Source organism: Hyperolius riggenbachi, chromosome 11 (assembly GCF_040937935.1).
Source record: "Hyperolius riggenbachi isolate aHypRig1 chromosome 11, aHypRig1.pri, whole genome shotgun sequence".
NCBI classification, from domain to species: domain Eukaryota; kingdom Metazoa; phylum Chordata; class Amphibia; order Anura; family Hyperoliidae; genus Hyperolius; species Hyperolius riggenbachi.
Window position 1 is genome coordinate 196,064,353 of NC_090656.1, and position 23,564 is coordinate 196,087,916.

A 23,564-nucleotide genomic window follows, 5' to 3' on the forward strand; every position below is an offset into this window, starting at 1 on the left:
GACATCGTTGGCCGAGTCTAAGAGTGAGACAGCACTTTGGTTTTGTGAACCTGATACTGAAGCACCTTTGCTCTGTCCAGAGAAGATGTCTCTGAGCCTGCCCTGTATCATGAATAAAGACATTATGTCCACCCGCATTGACATTTGCGAGTCTGATTCTGAAGTAAGTACTGACTCTCCACCCAGTAATCTGGATGAGTCAATATTACCTTGTTTAAAATCTCCTGCAGTGTCCCTAGAGGCTCGTCTAGGTATTGCAACCATTGTTACCTGTTTCTCTGCTATTTTGGAATTGCAGTCTGGTTTGACTGCTATGGAGGAATTTCCCTGCAGTGAAACGAAACTCAGAAAGCCAGAGTTAGTTTCACTAGATATTTCTGTGTATCCCTGTCCTGATGATGAAATTCAGTCTCAGTTTATGGTGGAACCTTCCCTGGGACATCTGCCTGGTTCACAAAATAAAGTTCAAGCCTTGCCCTGTAACATGGATTGTTCAGAATCCTTCTTAGGAAACTTGAAAAAGGATGTTCCTGAGGTCCTGTCTGACCTCCTGGAGATCTCTGAGTTCCTCCCAAAGGGTGCAGAACTTGTAGGAGACGTCTCCTGCCCCCCAAGTCCTTCTGAGGTGTTGCTCACTTCAGTAGGCATTGCTGCCTTGCTGGCTACCTTTTCAGCTCTGATGGAGCTTCACGCCTGTGTAGTCAATGATGATATTATTGTCACAGAAATTTCTGAATTTGTATCCGAGTCTTCTTTTGAAAGTCCAGTGCCTGTGACCTCCACTCATGATGATTCTTTGCCCGGTACTGGTTTTGGTCTTGACGTGCCGGACTCTGAGGTTGGCAGTTCCCCGACATGTCCTGAGGTTTCTCCTGTGCTGGTGTACCCCAGTGTGCTCTGTGACCCAGAAAGCCCAAGTGTGCCTCGGTTACCAGCGTACTCAGATGCTTCCTCGGTGGAGACATGCTCTGATATGGCCTGCCTGCTTGCATGCCCAGAAGTGGTCCCTGAAAGTCTTGATCTTGATGGGTGTCCTCGTAATTCTGAATCCGGAATTGTCATTGGTTCCATGGGGGTTCTTGGTAATTCTCCATGTGAGCCTGGTGATTGTTCTACCCTCTTGGGATCTCTGTGGAGCTTCAAAAGGTTCTGGGAGATTCCGGGGGAGATTTTGCTTGGTACCCTGGATAAGATCAACCGTGGCTTTTGTGTTGTAAGGGACACTTCGAACAGGTTTTGTGGCAGGTTTGGTATTTTCGGACGCTCCTTGGAAGGTGGTGGGTATTGTCTGGAGGGTGTCGATGGCTTCTTCTCTGGTATCCACAGTCCTGATGGGTGTTACGCTGAGACTGGTAGTGCTGACGGGCATGTTTTGGTGGCTTCTGTTTCCGATGAGGTCGGTTTCGGGTGGACTGACTCTGGAATTGGACCTTGTCGGGCTGCCCCGACCTTCATGAGTCTTCTGTTAGAGTGGTTTGGAGATATCAGTTTTGAGGGTCGTCTGGAATTCGACCCTAGGAGGGGGGGTACTGTGAGAATCCGCTCAGCTGCCTGCACAGGCAGGCAGCCTTTTGACCATGGTTTAGGTTTGCTTGCTGCAGGACTCTGGAAAGGAGACCTTCTGTCAGTTGTGCAGCTTGTGTTGCTGAGGGATTTGCATACATTAGTCATGCAAATCCGTTACCTGCCTTCTTTTGATGACTGGCACTATAAAAGCATTCTGCTCCCAGAATGCTTGGCTGGACATTTCCCTTCCATGGTCTGTTCCTGATGGACACTGCTGGAGTGTCAGCCATTGCTATCTAGTATAGTTAATTCCTGGGGGTTGCTTTAGGCTCCCCTTCTAGCCCAGTCAGGTTGTATTATCTGTTTTGCCTGTTCCGTCTGTCTTGTGTTTGGATCGCACAAGCCCTAGCGTTAGCGGCTGTGGATCCTTCTGATTGAGTCTGGAGTGTAGGTTGGAACAGCGGTTGTTTCTGCCTACCTCATCTGTTCTGTCTGCCGTGTGTTTGGATCGCACTCGCCCTAGCGCTAGTGCTGGGGATCCTTCTGTTCTGTCTCCTGGGATCACGCTAGCTACTTTTCGCTAGCGCTGGGGATCCTTCTGTTCTGTCTTCTGGGATCGCACTAGCCACTTTTCGCTAGCGCTGGGGATCCTTCTGTTCTGCTACTCTGTCTCCTGGGATCGCGCTAGCTACTTTTCGCTAGCGCTGGGGATCCTTCTGTTCTGTCTTCTGGGATCGCGCTAGCCACTTTTAGCTAGCGCTGGGGATCCTTCTGTCGCTTGTCCCTGTTTTCGTGTGTCTGTCTTGTCTGCTGCGCTTGCTGAAGGCTCGGTGAGGTAACCGTTAAGCAAGCGCTCGCGTCCTCTGTTTCATGTTTGTCTGTTAATGGTTAGTTAGGCGTGCTTGTCTCTATTGTGCTTATCACGTGGAGACCGCGCATAACCGCGTGCACTGTTGCGAATGAGTGCGGTGTTCGCGGTTAGCTAGCATTTGTTATTTTCCGTATCTCCTTATTGTATTATTTGCTGTGCCTTTGCTACTCTCGTGCTCCGCCTTGCTGTAACCTTGTGTCACGTCTGGCGATCGCACCTCTCGCGATCGCGTTCCTGCTTCTTATCTGCTGTGGTGTGTGCACAGTCGCGGGTTGGCGACTAATTTTATGCACACACACACAATCTGTCTCTGTGCTCACTCTCAATCGCTTCTCTTGCGATTGCGTTTCTTCCCTTCATACAATTCCTGTCTGGCGTGTGTGGTAGGGCAGAGGAGCTGTTCCTCTGCACTCCACAGCTCCACCTGCCGACAGGAATTTCCCTCTGCAGGTGCATAGCACCTAGCCTGGGTGTCCTCAATAATACGCTTGTGGAGGAAATCCGCCGCGTCAGCGCACGTCTGGTGCGCTGACCACGGAGACGATTCCACAATCGTTACACACACACAGTGATATTTGAGAAGTGAAATGAACTTTATTGCATTCACAGAAAATGTGCAATAATTATTTAACCATTTCAGCCCACAGGTTCATTTCACCTTATGGACGAGAGAAATTTTCACCTGTCAGTGCTCCTCCCATTCATTCCCCAATTACTTTATCACTACTTATCACAACGAAATGATCTATACCTTGTTTTTTCCGCCACCAATTATTATTTTATTCTATATGCATTATGATGGGAATAATAAGAAAACAATTGAACAAATCCATTATTTTTCAGTTTTCAGCCATTATAGTTTTAAAATAATTAATGCTACCATAATTAAAATCCACACATTTTATTTGGCCATTTGTCCCGATTTATGCAACGTTAAAATGATATCCCTAGTACAATGTATGGTGACAATATTTTATTTGGAAATCTTGTGGCGGGGATGCGCGCGCATGCACACGGCGGATCAGCGGTGTCAGACCTAGCTTGTTTTTAAACATGCTAAGGTCACTAGTATGATATATTTAACTGACATTTTTTTTGTAACAACCAACGACTTATACAGGAAATTCATGACGATTAACGACGTTGCCCAAACTTTCACATCCCACTGTATATAATAATCCTCTATCGATCTACCTGTTTGATTGATTGGCCCTAGGAGATAATATTTCAGCTTCTCTGCCCATATGCAATTCACACGTTCTCCTGAGTTTTCTCCTAGGTGATCATTTTTCATCTTAGGTTTAAAATAACTTTCAGCCCTCTGCAATTGAAAAGGTACCAAAAAGTAGGTGAAAAGTACAACCAAATTTATTTTTCTTACTTGCTGGTGGTAAAAAAAAGGCATTTTATTTAGAAGTTGTGAAAATATCACCTAGGAGACAAGTCAGGGGAAAAAGTGCGTTGCATATGACCCATTGTCATAAAATACCTTTTAACCCCCCTGGCGATATGAAATGTGCGGCTGCGCAGCCGCGGGAGGGTTTTTTCGCCATTTTTTTTTTAGCATGTAGCTAGCCTAGCGCTAGCTACATGCTCCCCCCCTCCCCGCGGCGTCCGCCCGTCCCCTCCGATCCCCACCGGCGCCGCTTGCCCATAAGGAAATCCCGTTCTGATCGGGATTTCCTTGAGGGCTTCCCCCGTCACCATGGTGACGAATGGAGTGACGTCACAGGGAGTCCCGATCCACCCCATAGTGCAGTCTGGCGGCGATTGGCCAGGCTGCTCAAGGGGTATGCGGGGGGGGGCCTGTTTCCGCGGTGGGTAGCGGCGCATCGGCGGCGGGCGGCGGCGATCAGAGCAAACACGCAGCTAGCAAAGTGCTAGCTGCGTGTTTGAAAAAAAAAATTATGTAAATCGGCCCAGCAGGGCCTGAGCGGCACCCTTCGGCGGCTTACCCCGTGTCACACACGGGGTTACCGCCAAGGAGGTTAAACCACCAGCAAACAAGAAAATACTCAAAATATTTTTGATAGTACGTTTCACCTACTTTTAAAAACTTTTTCAAATTGTAAAATTTTACTTTAAAGAGAACATGGAAATTATCTCCTGGGAGATAACTCAGGAGAAAAAGTGAATTGCATCTGGGCCTAGGGCTCCTCAGTAATGCCCTTTTATTCATAGATTGGAACAGCTTGGTGAAGATCAGTTTTGCTATACACCAGTGACTTTTAACCAGCTGCTAAGGATTACATTTTTGGAGCACAGAATGCTTCTACACAGGAAGGATCACATGATGTCGTTCCAGTTGTGAAAACGTAGTCATCTGAAAATAAAGTAATGCAAACTTCAGCTGAAGGCTCTTTTTATTATAGCTTATTTTCTGTTGAATTACTTTTTACAACCAAGAAGCTATTTTTTGTAATACTGTGTGAAGTCTGGAGAGAGATAAGATGCTTCCAGCTATTTCTGGTGGCCAAATTACACAGTTTTATTGTAATTTGGGCTCCGTCTTTTGACAGCAGCTATAGCCGTAATTCATATTACGGCCTATGGAGGCTCCCGAATTTCCAACGCCGTTTTTGCTTGACTCCCCCTGCAGGGCATACGCTGAAAAAGGGCGCTGTGGTAATGCGTATCTGTGTACAGTAAGACATTAGGTTATGGCTTCCTTGGGCAAGACAGCTAATTTCGGAGCAGCAATGTGCCAATGATTTTGGCATTGCCATAGACTATATTGCGACTAACAGTGACTCATTTGGGCGCCGGCAATAGCCGGAGCCTGAATTACTTGTCCCCCGAGTTACAACACATCGGAGGGAGAATCATTTTTAACTCCATCCAGGAGTTATAGTCGGGTAAACCTGAAACTTGGCAGCGCCATGCTTGAGTATATGCTTTTTGGGAGTCAGGGACACAAGTCAGTGCTTCTGTGCAGTCATTAAAGTGCCATGTAATATATCAATGCTATAACAACGAATAAAAAAATGTATTCCATCTCTCAATCACTTGTAAGTAGCCCTCAATATGAAGCACTGTAAGACTGTTTCTCTTTTCCATTTCAACTGATTAGAAATACTGGACATTCATAGCATTGATAGTTAACTTTCTCAGGTGGAACACTATTCACTGTCCCCCCCACCCGCTTTCCAAAACACACACGCAACACACACACACCACACAACACACACACCACACAACACACACACCACACAACACACACACCACACACACGCACACACACCACACACACACACACACACACACACACACAACACACACACAACACACACAACACACACACACACATATCACACACATATCACACACCACACACACCACATACTCACCACACACACAAACACGCTATACACACACACACCACACGCACACGACACACTTATATATACACACACACACAGCGCACACACACACATATACACACCACACACACATACACACACACACATTGTACACATACAACACACACATAGACACACCACACACACACAGACCCACACACACACACCACATACATACACACACACCCACGCACTCATTCTAACAACTAACCATCCTATATATATATATATATATGTATGTATATATATATATATATATATATGTGTGTGTGTGTATATATGCGTGTATCAAAAAAGGGCGCTTGGACAAAAGGGCGCGGGATATAGCCGAAACTATAAGTTGTAATGTAAAACAATATTTTTCGTTTATAGCTTATAAACGAAAATATAGAGCTAATTCGGTTCAGCTCAAGTAGTGTCTATACCAAAAAACGATATTTACATCTGTATTAAGCATAGTAATACGATGGTAGATTTTACAGGTATTTTACTGCAATTATACCTAACTGTAGGCTCTCCCTATCCATATCCCTAACCCCTAGACCCCCCCCCCCCTGTGTAAATATACATAATTTAATAAATTGTGTATATTACAAATATTGTACTGTAAATATACCTATCCCTACTCTCCCACAGAACCCTCCCTGTACCTATCCCTAACCCCTAGACCCCCCCTAGTGGTGCCTAACCCTAACCACCCCCCCTGGTGGTGCCTAACCCTTACCACCCCCCTGGTGTTGCCTAACCCTAACCATCCCCCTGGTGGTGCCTAACCCTAACCAGCCCCCTGGTGGTGCCTAACCCTAACCACCCCCCCTGGTGGTGCCTAACCCTAACTGCCACCCCTGGTGGTGCCTAACCCTAACCACCCCCCTGGTGGTGTATATTGTACTGTAACTATACCTATCCCAACTCTCACACAGAACCCTCCCTGTACCCATCCCTAACCCCTAGACCCCCCCCCTGGTGGTGCCTAACCCTAACCCCCCCTGGTGGTGCCTAACCCTAAGACTCCCTAACCCTAAGACTCCCTGGTGGTGCCTAACCCTAACCGCCCCTCTGGTGGTGCCTAACCCTAACCACCCCTAGTGGTGCCTAACCCTAACCACCCCCCCCTGGTGGTGCCTAACCCTTAGACCCCCCTGGTGGTGCCTAACCCTTACCATCCCCCTGGTGGTGCCTAACCCTAACCAGCCCCCTGGTGGTGCCTAACCCTAACCACCCCCCCTGGTGGTGCCTAACCCTAACCGCCACCCCTGGTGGTGCCTTACCCTAACCAACCCCCTGGTGATGTATATTGTACTGTAACTATACCTATCCCAACTCTCACACAGAACCCTCCCTGTACCTATCCCTAACCCCTAGACCCCCCCCCCGGTGGTGCCTAACCCTAACCCCCCTGGTGGTGCCTAACCCTAAGACTCCCTGGGGGTGCATAACCCTAACCACCCCCCTGGTGGTGCCTAACCCTAAGACCCCCCTGGTGGTGCCTAACCCTTACCATCCCCCTGGTGGTGCCTAACCCTAACTAGTGTTGGGCGAACAGTGTTGGCCACTGTTCGGGTTCTGCAGAACATCACCCTGTTCGGGTGATGTTCGGGTTCGGCCGAACACCTGATGGTGTTCGGCCAAACTGTTCGGCTATCGCTGTGATTGGCCGAACGGGTCACGTGTAGTGTTGGGCGAACATCTAGATGTTCGGGTTCGGGCCGAACTCCAAACATAATGGAAGTCAATGGGGACCCGAACTTTCGTGCTTTGTAAAGCCTCCTTATATGCTACATACCCCAAATTTACAGGGTATGTGCACCTTGGGAGTGGGTACAAGAGGGGAAAAAAATTTAGCAAAAAGAGCTTATAGTCTTTGAGAAAATCGATTTTAAAGTTTCAAAGGGAAAACTGTCTTTTAAATGCGGGAAATGTCTGTTTTCTTTGCACAGGTAACATGCTTTTTGTCGGCATGCAGTCCTAAATGTAATACATATAAGAGGTTCCAGGAAAAGGGACCGGTAACGCTAACCCAGCAGCAGCACACGTGATGGAACAGGAGGAGGGTGGCGCAGGAGGAGAAGGCCACGCTTTGAGACACAACAACCCAGGCCTTGCATGAGGACAAGAAGCGTGCGGATAGCAATTTGCATTTTGTCGCCATGCAGTCATAAATGTAATACAGATGAGAGGTTCAATAAACAGGGACCGGAAACGCTAACCCATCACAGATGTTCATTGTTCATGTTACTTGGTTGGGGTCCGGGAGTGTTGCGTAGTCGTTTCCAATCCAGGATTGATTCATTTTAATTTGAGTCAGACGGTCTGCATTTTCTGTGGAGAGGCGGATACGCCGCCGATCTGTGACGATGCCTCCGGCAGCACTGAAACAGCGTTCCAACATAACGCTGGCTGCCGGGCAAGCCAGCACCTCTATTGCATACATTGCCAGTTTGCGCCAGGTGTCTAGCTTCGATACCCAATAGTTGAAGGGTGCAGATGGATTGTTCAACACAGCTATGCCATCTGACATGTAGTCCTTGACCATCTTCTCCAGGCGATTGGTGTTGGAGGTGGATCTGCACGCTTGCTGTTCTGTGTGCTGCTGCATGGGTGTCAGAAAATTTTCCCACTCCAAGGACACTGCCGATACCATTCCCTTTTGGGCACTAGCTGCGGCTTGTGTTGTTTGCTGCCCTCCTGGTCGTCCTGGGTTTGCGGAAGTCAGTCTGTCGGCGTACAACTGGCTAGAGGAGGGGGAGGATGTCAATCTCCTCTCTAAAGTCTCCACAAGGGCCTGCTGGTATTCTTCCATTTTGACCTGTCTGGCTCTTTCTTCAAGCAGTTTTGGAACATTGTGTTTGTACCGTGGATCCAGAAGGGTATAAACCCAGTAATTGGTGTTGTCCAGAATGCGCACAATGCGTGGGTCGCGTTCAATGCAGTCCTAGGCCGAAGAGGTCATAGCCTAGGGTCACAAAACCTGTTTATTTGGGCAATTTCAATGGTGGCGAGTCTGACGTACATAAATCGCAGCAATGGCCGTTTGCAACGTCTGAATCTCACGAAATGTCTCATGCAAGTAGAAGACATATTGTTAGACTTGGGCTCCAAAGATGGGTTCCCTACATCTCTGCAAACCAGAGTTACAGGGCTCCAAATTTGGTAAAATCTCCCATAGGCTTTCATTGGGCCTCCTATTTACAGTTCCAAAATCTCACATCTTTTCAAAGGGCAATTGCTCAGCAGTGGCAAATTTTCTAGCATTGTAGGGACCCTTAGGGGGAACATGACTGGTGAGTTTCGGGCCCCTAGGCCAAAGAGGTCATAGCCTAGGGTCACAAAAACCTGTTTATTTGGGCTATTTCAATGGTAGTGATGGTGACGTACATAAATCGCAGCAATGGCCGTTAGCAAAGTCTGAATCTCACGAAATGTCTCATGCAGGTAGAAGACATATTGTTAGACTTGGATTCCAAAGATGGGGTCCCTACATCTCTGCAAACCAGAGTTACAGGGGTCCAAAATTGGTAAAATCCCCCATAGGATTTCATTGCCTCCCTATTTCATTTTCCAAAATCTCACATCTTTTCAAAGGGCAATGGCTCAGCAGTACCAAATTTTCTAGCATTGTAGGGACCCTTAGGGGGATCATGACTGGTGAGTTTTGCCACTGCTGAGCCATTGCCCTTTGAAATGGTGTGAGATTTTGGAACGGTAAATAGGAGGCCCAATGAAAGCCTATGGGGGATTTTACCAATTTTGGACCCCTGTAACTCTGGTTTGCAGAGATGTAGGGACCCCATCTTTGGAATCCAAGTCTAACAATATGTCTTCTACCTGCATGAGACATTTCGTGAGATTCAGACGTTGCTAACGGCCATGGCTGAGATTTATGTACGCCACCATCACTACCATTGAAATAGCCCAAATAAACAGGTTTTTGTGACCCTAGGCTATGACCTCTTTGGCCTAGGGGCCCGAAACTCACCAGTCATGTTCCCCCTAAGGGTCCCTACAATGCTAGAAAATTTGGTACTGCTGAGCCATTGCCCTTTGAAAAGATGTGATATTTTGGAAAGTGAAATAGGGAGGCAATGAAATCCTATGGGGGATTTTACCAATTTTGGACCCCTGTAACTCTGGTTTGCAGAGATGTAGGGACCCCATCTTTGGAATCCAAGTCTAACAATATGTCTTCTACCTGCATGAGACATTTCGTGAGAATCAGACGTTGCTAACGGCCATGGCTGAGATTTATGTACGTCACCATCACTACCATTGAAATAGCCCAAATAAACAGGTTTTTGTGACCCTAGGCTATGACCTCTTTGGCCTAGGGGCCCGAAACTCACCAGCCATGTTCCCCCTAAGGGTCCCTACAATGCTAGAAAATTTGCCACTGCTGAGTAATTGCCCTTTGAAAAGATGTGAGATTTTGGAACTGTAAATAGGAGGCCCAATGAAAGCCTATGGGGGATTTTACCAAATTTGGAGCCCTGTAACTCTGGTTTGCAGAGATGTAGGGAACCCATCTTTGGAGCCCAAGTCTAACAATATGTCTTCTACCTGCATGAGACATTTCGTGAGATTCAGACGTTGCTAACGGCCATTGCTGCGATTTATGTACGTCAGACTCGCCACCATTGAAATTGCCCAAATAAACAGGTTTTGTGACCCTAGGCTATGACCTCTTCGGCCTAGGACTGCATTGAACGCGACCCACGCATTGTGCGCATTCTGGACAACACCAATTACTGGGTTTATACCCTTCTGGATCCACGGTACAAACACAATGTTCCAAAACTGCTTGAAGAAAGAGCCAGACAGGTCAAAATGGAAGAATACCAGCAGGCCCTTGTGGAGACTTTAGAGAGGAGATTGACATCCTCCCCCTCCTCTAGCCAGTTGTACGCCGACAGACTGACTTCCGCAAACCCAGGACGACCAGGAGGGCAGCAAACAACACAAGCCGCAGCTAGTGCCCAAAAGGGAATGGTATCGGCAGTGTCCTTGGAGTGGGAAAATTTTCTGACACCCATGCAGCAGCACACAGAACAGCAAGCGTGCAGATCCACCTCCAACACCAATCGCCTGGAGAAGATGGTCAAGGACTACATGTCAGATGGCATAGCTGTGTTGAACAATCCATCTGCACCCTTCAACTATTGGGTATCGAAGCTAGACACCTGGCGCAAACTGGCAATGTACGCAATAGAGGTGCTGGCTTGCCCGGCAGCCAGCGTTATGTCGGAACGCTGTTTCAGTGCTGCCGGAGGCATCGTCACAGATCGGCGGCGTATCCGCCTCTCCACAGAAAATGCAGACCGTCTGACTCAAATTAAAATGAATCAATCCTGGATTGGAAACGACTACGCAACACTCCCGGACCCCAACCAAGTAACATGAACAATGAACATCTGTGATGGGTTAGCGTTTCCGGTCCCTGTTTATTGAACCTCTCATCTGTATTACATTTATGACTGCATGGCGACAAAATGCAAATTGCTATCCGCACGCTTCTTGTCCTCATGCAAGGCCTGGGTTGTTGTGTCTCAAAGCGTGGCCTTCTCCTCCTGCGCCACCCTCCTCCTGTTCCATCACGTGTGCTGCTGCTGGGTTAGCGTTACCGGTCCCTTTTCCTGGAACCTCTTATATGTATTACATTTAGGACTGCATGCCGACAAAAAGCATGTTACCTGTGCAAAGAAAACAGACATTTCCCGCATTTAAAAGACAGTTTTCCCTTTGAAACTTTAAAATCGATTTTCTCAAAAACTATAAGCTCTTTTTGCTAAAAATTTTTTCCTCTTGTACCCACTCCCAAGGTGCACATACCCTGTAAATTTGGGGTATGTAGCATGTAAGGAGGCTTTACAAAGCACAAAAGTTCGGGTCCCCATTGACTTCCATTATGTTCGGAGTTCGGGTCGAACACCCGAACATCGCGGCCATGTTCGGCCTGTTCGGCCCGAACCCGAACATCTAGATGTTCGCCCAACACTAACCCTAACCAGCCCCCTGGTGGTGCCTAACCCTAACCACCCCCCCTGGTGGTGCCTAACCCTAACCACCCCCCCTGGTGGTGCCTAACCCTAACCGCCACCCCTGGTGGTGCCTTACCCTAACCAACCCCCTGGTGATGTATATTGTACTGTAACTATACATATCCCAACTCTCACACAGAACCCTCCCTGTACCTATCCCTAACCCCTAGACCCCCCCCCCCCCCTGGTGGTGCCTAACCCTAACCCCCCTGGTGGTGCCTAACCCTAAGACTCCCTGGGGGTGCACAACCCTAACCACCCCCCTGGTGGTGCCTAACCCTAACCACCCCTAGTGGCGCCTAACCCTAACCACCCCCCTGGTGATGCCTAACCCTAACCACCCCTCTGGTGGTGCCTAACCCTAACCACCCCCTGGTGGTGCCTAACTCTAAGACCTCCTGGTGGTGCCTAACCCTAAGACTCCCCTGTTGGTGCCTAAGACCTCCCTAGTGGTGCCTATCCCTAAATCTCCCCTAGTGGTGCCTAACCCTAACCATCCCCCTAGTCGTACCTGACCCTAACCACCCCCCTGGTCATGCCTAACCCTTACCTTCCCCACTGCACAAACACCCTTACACACATATAAACAATAATACATTTAATCCTTAGAATACTTCACTATAAATAACATGAATAGAATAATGTACTGTATATATTTTTAATAGAATAAATAGCGTTAAAATCAGGTACACATTAATAATATTATAAATAGAAAAAGGTCTATATATATAATAGAATAGATAGCCTTACAATCACGTACGCATTAAAAATCTTAAAATAACGGTAATATTAAAAGCGATATATTAGAAAACTATAATTAACGCATTATACTGTAAGTGTAAAAAACAAAGTTAATACCAAAAGCGAAGTATTTCCAATAGAACAAGTTTGAAAACGATATTTAAGCATTATACGTATGAAAACGAATTTTAAATGATAAAATAAGTGTAAATGAAAATTTACTTGTTACAACCCTGAAAGCGAAATTTAAAAATGGAAAAATAAGTAAACTACAAAGTTAAAACGAACTTGTAAACGATATTTGTTATAAACCTTATTCTGTAAACGAAAACTTTTGTTAACACGATCCCTGCAACCGCTATTTCTCGGGCGCCCCTTTTTTTCCTGTCGGGAGCCCAATAGCCGATATTTTGCATTGCAGTCTATGGCGGCACCCTTTTTGTCCATTAGCCATATGTGCCCTTTTTTACTGGCCCTATACAGTATGCTATCTCCAGACTTATTTGCCTCATTCTGTGAAGAAAGGTGTCCTAGCACAGAGAAGGAGAGGATATATAGATAGTATGCATAGGTTTCTGTCTACTACTACAGATAGACATTACAGTCATCTATAGACACACCCTGTGTACAGCAATAATGCATCATGTGAAGACTTGCAAAAACTAATAATATGCAATGTCCACTAAAAGACAAAGACAAACACTTATATAGCGCTTTTCTCCTGGCGGACTCAAAGCGCCAGAGCTGCAGCGCTCTATAGGCAGTAGCAGTGTTAAGAAGACTTGCCTAAGGTCTCCTGCTGAATAGGTGCTGGCTTACTGAACAGGCAGAGCCGAGATTCGAACCCTGGTCTCCCGTGTCAGAGGCAGAGCCCTTAACCATTACACCTCCAGCCACTCACTAAACCGTACCATTCAATCAGAACTGCTCTACCTAATTAGACTATTATAAATGTCACTCCATTATTTGTCCGCATTGCATGTAATAGCTGTATCACCCAAAAAAACGTACTGATAAGTTCCCCCAAAATGACTATGGTAGGGTATAGATTGAGAGCTCCTCTGAGGGACTATAAGGCTGGCTTCACAGTGATCAGTTGAATAAGACATGCAATATAATGAGCGTGAACAGCAATGGAGACTGGACATAGACTTTCATACAAAGCCTGCATGCAGAGAGTTAAAATAATGCAATCAGTTAAAACACAGTACTGTGAACAGGCCCATAGAATTGTATAGACAGTGAGTAGACCTGCAGAATCATTCTGCAACGCAACAGATCAATGTAAACTATGAACTCTGTAAATGCTGCAGAGATGTTAGCACTATATACATACCAAATAATTATTATATAGTAGGACATCAGACTATGACCGTAGCAGGGATTAGATGAAGAGCTCCTCTGAGTACAGTCAGTGACATGGCTATGTATTCTGTAAAGTGCTGCAGAGATGTCCTGGCTATATAGGGATTATGAACTCCTTTGTCGACAGTTAGGGACATGAAATGTAAAGTGCTTAGAATGATGTCTTTGTGTAGGTGTAGAGCTATCTACAAAATATATACATAATAATATGGTAGGGATTAGAGTGTGAGCTCCTCTGAGGACAGCCAGTCACATGTCTATATACTCTGTAAAGTGCTTCAGAAGATATCAATGTTATATAAATACACAATAATAATTTGGTAGGGACTACTAGACTATGAGTATGGTAGAGATCAAATTGTGAGCTCCTTTGAGGACAGTCAGTGACGTGGCTATGTACTCTGTAAAGTGCTGCAAAAGATCTAAGCGCTATATAAATACATATTATTAATAATTTGCTGCTACATGACTGTTATAATTCGGTTCTCAGAACTATTCCCCTGCAGCCCAATTTTGCTTATTGAGCCGAGGTAACCATGGGCAAGAATGGATTTGGGCATTGGCTACAATTCATGGGGTCCCCCAGCAAATCTTTGATGGGGCTATCCCAATGTTCACACCCCTTCCCTTGCCTCCTCTTGGCGCCCTTCATGACCTAGGAGCCCATCTCACAAGGGTCATAAAACAAGTGAGGCCATCAGGATCTCCACAACCACAACAAGTGTAGCCATAAAAACACCCGATATGGAGGATAGTGCCCTGATATGGAGGATAGTGCCCTGATATGGAGGATAGTGCCCTGATATGGAGGATAGTGCCCTGATATGGAGGATAGTGCCCTGATATGGAGGATAGTGCCCTGATATGGAGGATAGTGCCCTGATATGGAGGATAGTGCCCTGATATGGAGGATAGTGCCCTGATATGGAGGATAGTGCCCTGATATGGAGGATAGTCCCCTGATATGGAGGATAGTGCCCTGATATGGAGGATAGTGCCCTGATATGGAGGTCTGGAGGATAGTGCCCTATATTGGAGGATAGTGCCCTGATATGGAGGATAGTGCCCTGATATGGAGGATAGTGCCCTGATATGGAGGATAGTGCCCTGATATGGAGGATAGTGCCCTGATATGGAGGATAGTGCCCTGATATGGAGGATAGTGCCCTGATATGGAGGATAGTCCCCTGATATGGAGGATAGTGCCCTGATATGGAGGATAGTGCCCTGATATGGAGGTCTGGAGGATAGTGCCCTATATTGGAGGATAGTGCCCTGATATGGAGGATAGTGCCCTGTATCGGAGGAAGGGAAGGTTGGTAGTTGGGGTCCCCCCACAGCTCTGCAATTGCAGTGGATGCTCCCCTGTATTTATGACCCTGAATTTGGGGGTCTAAAAATTCCTTACCATGGAGACAAGAGTGAAACCATCCATCCTATTCAGCGAAAGCATCCAGAAATCCAGTAGTCCGGACCTCCTTGGCTCCGGGAAGCCCTCCCAAGGGCTCAAGGGTAGGTGCTGAGGGGAGAAGTGCCACCTAGCACTCCACCTGTGGTTGTTTGGGACTCGGGCACGGTGCACGGAGGCTGTCACTGGCCCTGATAATGCAGTTTTAGTTCTTTCAATGCAAGTTCCCTTTTTTATGTACACAGCACAGTGTTGGTCATAGCTCTGTGTGACATCACAGCATCAATCTCTCAGAAACGTCACAGGAAGCCTGTCCTTTCTGTTTGTGGTCAACAGATTCCTCTCTCTATGGCAGAGGGGCCCCAGGTTCTCTAGGAAAGATATGCTTTTCACTTCATTGTGGAGGGGGCTGTTGAGTAATTTACAGCTTTCAAAGTGTTAGTGTACTTGAAGAGACACTGAAGCGAAAAAAAATATATGATATAATGAATTGGTTGTGTACTATGAATAATTACTAGAAGATTAGCAGCAAAGAAAATATTCTCATATTTTTATTTTCAGGTATATAGTGTTTTTTCTAACATTGCATCACTCTATAATATGTGCAGATTACACAACACTCAGCATTCAAAATGAGTCTTTCAGAGCAGTCTGTGAAGTAATGAACTCTCCTCTAGCAGAGGAAAAGTAAACAGTTCACTTACAGTTGAGATAATAAAAGTCAGATAACAGCCCTCTCCACGACTAAGTTAGTCGGAGAGCTTAATAGCTTTTTTGCATAGAGATAACAACTGGAGTTTCTCAACTCTTCCTGTACTGGAAACAATTAGACTGATGTATCTGATCTTAATGTTTTTTTTCTTAGCTGTACTACACATACAAATCATAATATCATCATTTTTTTTTTCGCTTCAGTGTCTCTTTAAGTGTTAAAGGGAACCTAAAGCGAAAGGAATATGGAGGCTGCCATATTTATTTCCTTTTAAAAAAATCCCGGTTGCATGGCAGCCCTGCTGATCTATTTGTCTGCAACAGTGTCTGAATCACACCAGAAACAAGCATGCAGCTAATCCTGTCAGATTTGCCCCTCGGCGATCGCGTACCCCGGTGTGTCCCTCTGATGACGCTGTGTGCGCCCCTTGTGTCCGGCGCACGCAGCGTCATCAATTCAGGCAGCAAATTCAGATTTTTTTTTTATTGAATCCAATACAAACAACAAAGTGTAAAAATAAATATATGGAAAAATTAAAAAAATAAATAAATAAAGTGCTTTTTAAAATATTGTATGCATGCTTGCGGGCAGCTTGCAAGACCGCAACTTGCAAGTGGTCCGCAAAAATGCTTACAATATAAAGAAATGCTGAAAAAAATTGCACCGTTTTAGTACAAAAATTTCAGGGAAATCAAACTCCAGGGAGGTTAAAAAGAAATAAAGGAAGGAAAAAGAAATAAATATGGCAGCCCCCATAAGCTTATCAATACAAGATCCCTTTAAATGTTGCCATTATCAATAATGCAAAACCTGTGTGCGTTACTGATTTCGGGCCAGGGGCGTAACAATAGATCCTGCAAGGGATGCCTCCGCAGGGGGCCCAGAATCCACAAGGGGCCCGTGGGGGAAAAAGTTTGAGAGACTGACAGCTAGGGGCATGGAGAGAAAAAACGTATTCTGCTCTTGCACCATTGTTATATTGACTGCATGTATCCATTACACAGATTAGGACTCATACACACTTTGGAATTTGTACACTGTCCCTGCTCCCTAGGGTTCATAAAAAAACATCTGTCTGTCACTGCTGCAAAGTTCTGATGACTTCATGTACAACCTTACAAAACAAAGACGTCACATTTTGAAAAAAAAGTTGTAGACTTTCCATTTTCAGCAATCACTCCGAAAGGATTCCTAGATTCTGATCACACACAGGCTAATGACCTTATGGCCTCTGATTACTTTTACAACACAATGGAGTGGAGATTGATGTCTTAAGCCCAATCTACACGATACAATTCTTATCGATTCTGATTAAATCCGACATGTCCGATCGGGATTCGATTCGATTCAATTCGATTAGCAATTGTTTTGCAATGGCAAATCGAATTAAATCAAATCGAATCCCGATTGGACATGTCGGATTTAATCGGATCGTAAATAGAATCGTAAAAGAATCGTATCGTGTAGATTGGGCTTTACTGTTGCTGCTTCATTAACAGCTTGTTGTCTCAATGAAGTCCAAGATCTTGTAATAACAGTATCAATCAGTGACATTCTGAATGTTTTGCCAAAGTTACAGTGAATAAATACTATATCTCTATAAATCTTCATGCTTCCATCCAGTGACTGACTAAGCATTACCTTGTACTCATACTGTGCTGCATGATCTGATCTTTCTTGTATTCAGGTATTGTCATTTTGCTGTATGTCACCCCTAAATATTGTATGTATCCCTATTTATTGTCTAGCGCGGCGTAATATGTTGGCGCTTTATAAATACAATAAATAAATAAATAAATATCTTATGTTCAGCATGTCATTGTTGTTCCTCCATATAGCATATGCTCTCATGTAATAAAATAATACAGCTGTGTGTGTATGTATGTACTGGGAGCAGAGCTGCAACGAGGGACTTGTCGGCTGCAAGGGGCTGGAGGTAGCCCCGGGTAAGTAGATCTGGGGGTAGCATAGATTGCCTGACGTTTCCTTTAAGTCTAAGTGTTTTTATCTGCATGAGGAAAACACATTGGTCCTCAGTTTTCCTGTGCAGAAAGCGAGGGGGTGGGGGGCCCCATCCAAAGTTTTGTGGGGGGCCCAGTGATGTCTAGTTACGCCCCTGTTTCGGGCCCTATATTAATATACCCGCCCACCCCCTCCAGTCCTTCAATGACCTCTGCCTGACCTCCCCACGCATTTCTCACTCCCATGCGTGCTTGCAGGACTTCTCAAGAGCTGCTTCATCCTGTGGAACTCCCTCCCCCTGCACATTAGTCCCTGCCTTCAACACCTTCAAAGCACATCTCTTTAAGATGGCCTATCCCCCCCCCCCCCCCCCCCAATTGCACCTTAAAGTGAACCTAAAGCCGGGGGGAAAAAATGAGATTAACTCACCTGGAGCTTCCTTCAGCCCCCTGCAGCCGATCGGTGCCCTCGCAGCCCCGCTCTGACGCTCCAGGACCCGCCGGCGAGCACTTCCGGTTTGGCCATCACCGGCCGACAGGCATGGGAACGCGAGTGATTGTTCGCGTTTCCAGCATGTATATCGCCCCCTATGCTGCTATTGCAGCCTCCTGGCCGCAATAGCAGCATAGGGGGCGATATACAGGCTGGGAACCTTGAACAATCACTCGCGTTCCCATGCCTGTCGGCCGGTGACGGCCAAACCGGAAGTGCTCGCCGGCGGGTCCTGGAGCGTCAGAGCGGGGCTGCGAGGGCACCGATCGGGTGCAGGGGGCTGAGGGAAGCCCCAGGTGAGTTAATCTCATTTTTTTCCCCTGGCTTTAGGTTCACTTTAACGTTCTCAGCCAAGCTCCTATCCCACAACCCCACCTAGTGTGTCCCTCCCACCTCTGCTTTAGATTGCAAGCTTTTGGCAGGCCCTTCTCCCCCTTCCCTTCTGTGTGTGCTTCTGATCTTGCGACCCCACCAATGACAACCTTCCCATAGGCTCGCTCGGACCTAGTTGCTGAGTCTTTGTATAATTGCATTATGATGTGTCTAATACCTTTTTTGCATGTGTAACCTTGTATGTGCTACCTCTCTGTCTGACACCCCTTGTTAATGTTGTATGTAACCCTATTTATTGTCTAGTGCTGCGTAATATGTCTGTGCTTTATAAATACAATAAATATGCCCCACTGGAGTAAAAAAGATAAGTCCAGACATGCAGCAAGTTTTAGTCCTCTTTATCTAGTTTATCTGTAAAAACTCTTTTTCTCACCGCAATTTACAAAGCTTAGACTTTGACATGGGAATGAGTACAATTGTGGCGCCACATGTAATAATAATAATAATAATAATAATAATCCGAACATTTGTATAGCGCTTTTCTCCTGTCGGACTCAAAGCGCTCAAGAGCTGCAGCCACTGGGACGCGCTCAAGAGGCCACCCTGCAGTGTTAGGGAGTCTTGCCTTGAACTCCATGTCATTACAGTATGAGGTTCAGATTTGTTTATGGCATTAGCTATCGTGTGGGGTGAACGACATAACGTCATTTAGGGATTAGGTTTAGGAGGAGAGAGTAGACATAGGTTAGTTTCTTTGAAACTTAGAGGAGGCCACGTGGCAATGTGGAAGGAAAAGCATAGAAAAGGATGGTTAGGGTTAGGGAATAGTGTAGGGAAAGGTTAGTGTTACTGGTAAGAATTTGAAAGTTAAGTTAGGGACCGGGTCTGAAAAGGAGGGTTATGGATAGTAGACAATAAGGAGGGTTAAGGTACTTGAGTAACGTGCATTGTAGAGACAACACACACATTACCTGTCCTGGAGGAACTCACAATCTATTCCCTGCCATGGTCATGTAGCCTCATGTTCCTATCATAGTCTAAGGCCAATTTTTGGGGCAGCCAATTAACTTACAAGTACGTAGGATGTGGGAGGAAACCAGAGTGCCCACAGGAAACCCTCGCAAACATGGAGAAATAAGGGAGAACATGCAAACTCCATGAAGATAGTGTCCTCACCCAGATTTGAACCAGGTCCTAGCAGAGTAGTACCATCACACACCCCCAGCCACTGGGCCCCGCATCCAGCGTTCAGAGGGGAACATCAAGGGAACTAAGCAACGCAGGATGATGATCAGGGAGCAGGAAGACTTCAGGGGACTGGAAGAAGCCCCAGGTAATTAACTGGCCATTTTTTTTCAGTTTAAGTTTCCTTTAAAGCAGTGGTTCTCAACCTGGGGTCCGCGGACCCCTGGGGGTACATTGGCAGCTGTCAGGGGGTCCCCCAGGGGCCGCAGGCAAAATGGCTGCTCTCGCCCCCAGGAGAGAACTGTCGGGCACGGAAGGCAGCGTCTGGGCGCAGCAACTTACTTATCCCCATTCCTGCATGGACTCCTGTCACCGGCTCTCCTCCTATCGCCACCTAGCGTCCTGTCGCCATGGTTACCCGGCAGCTGCTCATGATGTCAGAGTTGCTGCTGGAAGTAACCATAGCGGGAAGACGTGGCGAGAGGAGGAGAGGCCGGCGAGAGGAGGAGAGCCCAGCGAGAGGAGTCTGCGCGGGGCACTATCTAGCTATCTACACTGGGGCACTACCTGGCTATCTACACTGGGGCACTACCTGGCTATCTACACTGGAGCACTACCTGGCTATCTGTACTGGGGCACTACCTGGCTATCTGTACTGGGGAACTACCTGGCTATCTGTACTAGGGCACTACCTGGTTATCTGTACTAGGGAACTACCTGGCTATCTGTACTGGGGCACTACCTTGCTATGTGTACTGGGGCACTACCTGGCTATCTGTACTGGGGCACTACCTGGCTATCTGTACTGGGGCACAGTGCTGCTTGGATACTCCTTTTCAAAAACCGGGTCCGATTCAGATCCGGATACCCAGATATCCGATCCGGGTCGGATACCCGATTTCAAAATTTTCCAATCCGAGTCGGATATCCGACCCTTGTATCCGGGATATCCGGGCAAGTTCGGATATCTGTATAGAAAAAACGGAAGTGGCCTTTAAATTGCTTTAAAAACGATTTTTAGGGTGTATGAGGTTTGTAGCATCATTATTTTGTAAAGGGGAACACTAATTGATGATGTGGGGACTTAAAATCCTCCCCCCCCCCCCCCCCCCAAAAAAAAAAAATAGCTGTCAATTAACATTAGGCCTAGGTTCCAGGCGGTCGTGCAGCCCACATTGTGTCCAAAGTCCAACCGCACAACTGGGACATGACAGTTTTCAGCTAAGACACCTCCAAAAAATTAGGCAGCAGGAGCAGGGCAATGCAGCAGCAGCAGGTGTAATGTGTGCCAGGAGCATGCCGGACGTGGCAAGTTGCAAATGGCACTTAGCACGTGGCACGTGTCATGTGGCACTTGTGCCATGTGCCACGTGACACTATCTACACTGGGGCATTACCTGGCTATCTGTACTGGGGCACTAACTGGCTATCTATACTGGGCACTATCAAGCTATCTACACTGGGGCACTAACTGGCTATCAATACTGGGGCATTATCTAGCAATCTACACTGGGGCACTACCTGGCTATCTGTACTGGGGCACTACCTGGCTATCTGTACTGGGGCACTAACTGGCTATCTATACTGGGGCACTATCTAACTATCTATACTGGGGCACTACATGGCTATATATACTGGGGCACCACCTGGCTATCTATACTGGGGCACCACCTGGTTATCTACACTGGGGCACTACCTGGCTATCTATACTGGGGCACTAACTGGCTATCTATACTGGGGCACTACCTGGCTATCTATACTGGGTCATTACATGTCTATATATACTGGGGCACCACCTGGCTATCTATACTGGGGCACCACCTGGCTAGTGGCTATCTACACTGGGGCACTACCTGGCTATCTACACTGGGGCACTACCTGGCTATCTATACTGGGGCACTACATGGCTATGTAATTACTGGGGCACCACCTGGCTATCTATACTGGGGCACCACCTAGCTATCTATACTGGGGCACCACCTGGCTATCTACACTGGGGCACTACCAGGCTATCTATACTGGAGCACTACCAGGCTATCTATACTGGGGCACTACCAGGCTATCTATACTGGAGCACTACCAGGGCTATCTATACTGGGGCACTACCAGGCTATCTATACTGGAGCACTACCAGGCTATCTATACTGGGGCACTATCAGGCTATCTATACTGGGGCACTACCTGGCTATCTACACTGGGGCACTACCAGGCTATCTACTCTGGGGCACTGCCTAGCTATCTATACTGGGGCACTACCTGTCTATCTATACTGGTGCTAGTATCGCTAGTATTGGGCTCCACCCACATCATGCAATTTTCGTGCCTTCGTGCACCGCTTTTTCCGGTAGGGGGTACATTTGCCTAGGGATCACTCACAAAGGGGTACACATGCTAAAAAGGTTGAGAACCACTGCTTTAAAGCATACCCAAGGTGACGTGACATGATGAGATGGACATTTGTATGTACAGTGCTAATCATACAAGTAACTAGGCTGTGCTCCTTTTTTATTTTCCTGAAAGAGTTAAATATCAAGTGACAGTGTCTGTCCAGGTCAGGACTGGCTCAGACTATAGTGTAACCCTCACTGATAAGGAATCACATCCATAATAAAACACTTTCCTGGCAGCAGGGACTTGCAGAGGATCCTCAAGGGGTGGTGCTCAAATTTGAAAAAGGGTCCCTAATCAACCAATCAATCATGCTAAATTGTGTATGTAATACCTCCTCTCCAGGAAACAGTATTAGGCAGTCTTCCCCCCTCTTCATTCATAGCAGTATTAGGCAGACTTTGTGTCTCCTTCCAACCAAGTCTTTTGGTTCCACCACCCTCAAATCAGCAGTGATAGGTGCCCACTATTATGAAGTGCACAGTGGAGCCTGATGTAGCCATGGACTTACCTATCATTACTGGGACCTCTGTTCATCTTCATCAGCACCCAAGCACCTTTCATGAGAAGAAGTGGTTGCCAGTATGCAGTAGTTGCTAAGCATAAGCAGGTGCAAAATTGCAGTAAGTGCCAAGGTGCAGTGGGTGCCCAGATGCAGTATGTGGTAAGATGCAAAGGTCCAGTTTTTGCTAACTTGCAGTGGATATTGAGGTGCCAAAGTACACTCTGTGTCACTGGGGCCACTGTGAGTGTTGGAGGAGGTAGAGATCAGTGTGGTTGTTGGAGGAGGGAGAAGTCACTATGGATGATGGGTGTTGGGAGAGGTCACTGTGGATTCTGGGTATTGGGAGAGGTCACTGTCAGTGCTGGCAATAGGAGAGGTCGCTGTAGGTGCTGCTTTTGGGATGGGAGGTCCCTGTGGGTGCTGCTGGGGACAGGAGGGGTGCCGCTGGGGGAGGGTAAGGTCGCTATGGATAGGTCAGTGTGGGTGCTGGGGGAGGGACAGGTCAGTGTGAGTGCTGGAGAGGGAGAGGTCACTGTGGGTGCTGGGGGAGGGATATGTCAGTGTGGGTGCTAGGGGAGGTCACTGTGGCTACTGGGGGAGGGACAGGTCAGTGTGAGTGCTGGAGAGGGAGAGGTCAATGTAGGTGCCAGGTGGAGGAAGAGGTCAATGTGGATGCTGAGGGAAGGAGAAGTCACAGTTGTT

General features: G+C 46.9%; 1 protein-coding gene and 1 long non-coding RNA gene across 5 annotated transcripts in view; one reads left to right on the forward strand and one right to left on the reverse strand.

The window, feature by feature from the left end:
* LOC137538465 (uncharacterized) overlaps positions 1-23,564 on the forward strand; it is a 200,331-nt gene that overhangs the window by 164,849 nt on the left and 11,918 nt on the right. The gene's annotated exons all lie outside the window — the stretch shown is intronic.
* SPI1 (Spi-1 proto-oncogene) overlaps positions 1-23,564 on the reverse strand; it is a 139,802-nt gene that overhangs the window by 68,255 nt on the left and 47,983 nt on the right. Inside the window, exon 1 of one of the 4 annotated variants that reach the window (XM_068260677.1) lies at positions 15,286-15,474. The exons of the other annotated variants lie outside the window; for them this stretch is intronic. Coding sequence (XP_068116778.1) covers positions 15,286-15,330 — 45 coding nt within the window. The 5' untranslated portion in view covers positions 15,331-15,474. Of the gene's footprint in view, positions 1-15,285; positions 15,475-23,564 lie in introns of those variants that run through there. 4 annotated transcript variants of the gene reach the window in all.